The sequence below is a fragment of the Hipposideros armiger genome, unplaced genomic scaffold (assembly GCF_001890085.2).
Source record: "Hipposideros armiger isolate ML-2016 unplaced genomic scaffold, ASM189008v1 scaffold_535, whole genome shotgun sequence".
In the NCBI taxonomy this organism is placed as follows: Eukaryota; Metazoa; Chordata; class Mammalia; order Chiroptera; family Hipposideridae; genus Hipposideros; species Hipposideros armiger.
The window spans coordinates 117,718-122,573 of record NW_017731885.1 but is presented as its reverse complement, the minus strand read 5'-3'; the positions used below and the strand labels follow the sequence as shown (position 1 = coordinate 122,573).

Below are 4,856 nucleotides of genomic sequence, written 5' to 3'. Positions count from 1 at the left end.
TGAGGTAACAGAAGGAAGAAAACACTTCACTGGGTGCCCCTGGCATGCCTCGTCTACCTAGGAAGCTAGTATCACAGAATCAAAATTCCACAGAAATTGTCAGCAATAGGAGGAACGATCGCTAGATCAGAAAATAAGATGCCAGCTGGCAGCTGGGAAGACTGTGCTCAGGGTTCTGATGCTCACCACACGCTAGCTGAGAGACCTACGTCCATAACCTCAGGTGAATGAAGACACCACACAGAGCAGGTGGGAGCTCGGGGTCTCACTGTACTCAGCATAGGCCGTGACACCTCCTGACTATCGACTTCAGCTGTAAGCTCTACATTTTACAAGAACGATGGCACACTTCACCAAATCTAAAGGAAAATGGCCAGGATGGTTCAGAGTCTAGACTTCCTGTCGAATGAGGCACAGTTGAAGGAACAGTTGCTGGCTCAGTAATTCACTAACTAGACATGTAACAAGCACTGACTATGTGCCAAGTGCCAGGCATAAGTATGGGAAGAGAACTCAGTTCAGTTCCTTCTTTCCAAGAGCTTTCCAGTCTACTGACAGAGACAGACGTGTAGCCCATTTCTGACAGCAATCAGAAATGTGAACAAGAAGAGGTCATACAGACACAGAGGTGGGGGGCATTTCAGCTGAGTCCTGAAAGGTACACTTGGCAGTCTCCAAGAAGACAAAAAATAAATAAACAAGATGGGTAGTTAGGGCAGAAAAACAACATGTGCAGTAGTGTGCGTATGTGGGGAGATGGGGCAATGGGAGATGGTGATAACAATAGGACTTTCCCGATCCCTGGCACCATTCTCAATGCTCTACACACATTCACCCACTCAGTCCCCAAAGCGACCCTATGAGGGATGAACCAACGCTGTCCCATTTTACTATGAGGAATCTGAGGCACGAAGAGGCTAAGTGATTTAACTCACCCAAGGGCACAAGCTCACAGGGCTGTTGCAAGGACTATATGAGATTCAATGTGAGTATTTAGTACAGCTTCTGGCCTATAGTAAGTGCTCTTTAGATAGTGAATATTCTTATTACTCCTTCTAAGGGGGAATAAGAAAGGAGCTGATGGACAAAAAGCAAAGATGGATGAAGGGAGGAGTGTTGGTGGTAGAAGTGTTAAGGGACCAGAGACTTATATGAGATTAAAGTATATATACACACACACACACACACACACACACACACACACACACACACACACAGAGGAAAGTAAAATTGAAGACTTTAAGAGTCATATATAAAATTTAAGATATTTGAGTTTGATATTATAATTTAGTTCCCAGGTTATGGGTGGTGGCAGGCAGAATAATGCCCTGCCCCCAAAGTTATTCACATCCTAAGCCCCAGATCCTGTGAATTTTATACCTCGTATGGCAAAAGTGACTTCACAATGAGATTAAATTAAGGCGTTCTGAATGAGGAAAGTATCCTGGGCTATCCAATGTAATTACAAGGGTCCTCATAAGAGGGAGGGAGACTGGTCAGAGTCAGGGAAAGATATATGACTGAGGGAAGCAAAGGTCAGAAAGAGATTTGAAGATGCCACACTGTTGACTGTGAAGATGGAGGACGTGGCAGGAGCCAAGGAATGCAGGTGGCCTCTAGAGGCTGGAAAAGGCAAGGAAGCCCACTCATGTCTAGAACCTCCAGAAAGTACACAATCCTGCTCAAAGCTTGATTTTAGCCCAGTGAACCCATTTCAGACTTCTGACCTTCAGAACCAGGAGATAACAAATTTGCATTGTGTGTAGAGACTAAGTTTATGGTAATTTATCCCTCAGCAATCCATGGAGGATAACCATTTAAGTGGCTGAAGGGAAGAAGAAAATTCTGCTGAAGCAAATGAGTTCTAATCCCTGTGAGCCCACGAGGTCATTGATGAGTCATCACAGGGGTTTTACAGTTTCCCAGATGATGGAAAAGAACGTGTAGGGTGGATAAGCCACCTATCTTCAAATACTCGAAGGTGCTGTCATATTAAGAAGGGACCAGACTTAATCTATGGAGTCACTGAAGGCAAACACAAACCAGGGAGGGGAACTACATGAAGGCATATTGGACTCAATGGTGAAAATGGCTCCCAACAATCAAATATTAAAATCTGAACCTGTGTGGTTTGGTAATTTCCATGGTAGTTCCCAAGAAGGGACTGGATGACCAATTACTGGCTGTGCCATGTGAAGGTTATCTTCACCAGGTGAGGTTTAGTTAAATCACCTCTAAAGTCCAGCCTTCAGTTTTTTGTTATATATAGTCTGGGTTCATGACAAACCAGACTACTAGCCATCATCCCAGAATGCACAGCTCCTTTCCACCACCACACCTGTGCTCCTTATATCCTCTTATCAGAGCGTCCTGCCCCCAGCATGTCCTCCAGCTGTCCATCACACTCAGCTTGGAAGACCCAGCTCAAACAGAGCCTCCTGCATCTGTTCTTCCTCTGGACTCCCTCCACAGGTGACTCATTGCATACACAGCTGACCCTTGAACAACATGGGTTTGAACAGCATGGGTCCACTTATAAGCAGAATTTTTTCAATACATACTGTAAATGTATTTTCTCTTCTTTATGATTTTCTTTACCCTATCTTACTTTATTGTAAGAATACAATATATAATATATAATATACAAAATATGTATTACCATATTCCCCATGTATAAGACATTCCCATGTATAAAACGCAACTTAATTTTGGGGCCCAAAATTTGAAAAAAAATGTATTACATAAAGTTATTGAACTCAAGTTTTCGTCATCATAAAATTCATACAACTCCTCATCGCTGTCAAAACTCCCAAACATTAGCTACAACTACTGTATAAGACACGCCCAGTTTTTAGACCCCAAATTTTTTGAAAAAGCATCTTATACATGGGGAAATACGACTATGTTCTTGGTAAAGCTTCTGGTCAAGAATAGACAATTAGTAGTTAAGTTTTAGGGGAGTCAAAAGTTATGCACATATTTTTACTGCACAGGGGGTCGGTGCCATTAACCCCTGCGTTGTTCAAAGGTCACCTGTACCGTGGTACCTCTATGTGGCTTATCACCTCTCCTGACTATAATCAAATACCTTGAGAATAGTATATAACTCACTGTATTTCATATTTTCCTGCTTCCCTTCCCTCCCAATTCTCAGTAGTTTATTAAATATAAACATCCTCAATAAGTATTTGTTCAGTGAAAGCATATGCTTGACAACAAAAGGCCCCACAATTTACTCAAATACCAAATAAGATAGCCAGCTGACTCATGGGAGGTTCACCTATGTGAATTTTCTATTACTACCCCCAAAAACCTTTTAGCATGGTAGATGGTGCCAAAAAGGTGCCTTATATTTGAACTGTTGATATGGTCACAATTCAACTGCCTCTGGATTCCTGTACAGCTTTAGAAGAAAGAAAATACTCTGCTTCACTAAGGTACATTTGTTCCATCCCAATTCTAAAATTTCTCTTACCTGCTTCTATTGTTACATTGAAGGTTTCAGTGACATTAAATAGTTTTCCATTATGATAAAGGAAAAACATACAGGTGTAATATCCCTGATCTTCAAACTCAGCATTCTTATGTAAAAATGGTTTTTTATTGTTCTCTATCTTTTCACAGTTCTGTTTTCAAAGAAGAAGATTAAAATAGTTTTAGTAGAAGCAGTATCATATTACAATAATTCAAATTTTTAAACTTAAAGATCTTCAGAGGAAAAGGGAAAACAAATAAAAACTAGCAATTTCTGAGTAAATGTCCCCAGTGATTTGGCACTGCCTCTACTGGAACAATGAAATACAGTACCATTATTGTTATTACCATTATCATTATTAATACACACTGGGAAATAGAATACGGGGGGGAGGGGGCTGTATTTGCTTTCATCATTTTCTTTTGATCTCTCTCTTTTGTACACAAAGAAAGGGTGGGAAAGAAGGAAAGGGAGGGTGGCAGGGAAAAAGAGGGAGAGAAAAGCGGTGAGAGAGANCAGGAAGATAACCAAACTTGCAGGACTTAGAAGATACAAAGCCACGGGAAGTGCCTTCTGTCCTGCCTATATTCCTTCTGTCTGCCCTCTTCAACTCCTCACAGTGCAAGGGCAAGACTGGTGCGGTAGGCAGGCACACTTTCAGGTGCCCACCCTTCCCTCTCAGGACACTGGGAGGAGTGCCCCTTCAATTTTGTACCCTGGATACCTCACCAGCCTCACCCTCACCCTCACTTGTCTCACCCTAGTGCCAGCCCTGCTGTGGTATCTACCCCTGCAGGCTCAGTTCTCATCCTGTCCCTCAGTGACTTCTGTCCCCAACTGAAGGCGTATAAATATATTCCGCCTCTGGCTCCATCTAGTAATGAATAGAAAGTACATAATCCCCCGGCAGCCTCCCACTTAATGCTACAATACAACCTAAGACGGCTAATAACTGCAGAACACAGAACAGAGGTCACACACTTATACTGCTACATAACCAAGTTCTCGCTACTCCTTATCAGCACTGGCAACTTTCATCATGACCTGGACTCTCCCTGCTAGTACATCCAGTGTTTCTGGGGCAGTTACAAGTAATGTCCAGAGCAGCCCTTGTGGGGCTGGTAGGCACTCAGCAAACAGAATGCCTGAGTGTGAGGACTAAGGGTGACTCGAGAGCGCTCCACAACACCCACGCCTAAGCTCTCTCAGAGAGTGCAGTGCTACAGGGTGAAGAGTGGGGAAGGGAGTGGAGGGTTATGTGGGCACAGCTGGAGAATGAAACTAGGGCAGCGAAACCCCAGGTTTAGTCAGACCTGGTTCCTGCAAGACTCAGACTCACTGGGCAAGCCCAGAACTCATGTAGGCAGGCGGGAGGAGTTGG

The 4,856-nt window shown here is 43.2% G+C and overlaps 1 protein-coding gene across 1 annotated transcript in view; it reads right to left on the bottom strand.

The window, feature by feature from the left end:
• Window positions 1-2,900: 2,900 nt before the first annotated feature.
• The window catches only part of LOC109396694 (interleukin-18 receptor 1-like), a 21,589-nt gene continuing 19,633 nt past the window's right edge, over window positions 2,901-4,856 (bottom strand). Inside the window, exons 5-6 of the mRNA XM_019668724.1 lie at window positions 3,476-3,626; window positions 2,901-2,920 (exon numbers count right to left, since the gene is read on the bottom strand). Coding sequence (XP_019524269.1) covers window positions 2,901-2,920; window positions 3,476-3,626 — 171 coding nt within the window. The remainder of the gene's footprint in view (window positions 2,921-3,475; window positions 3,627-4,856) is intronic.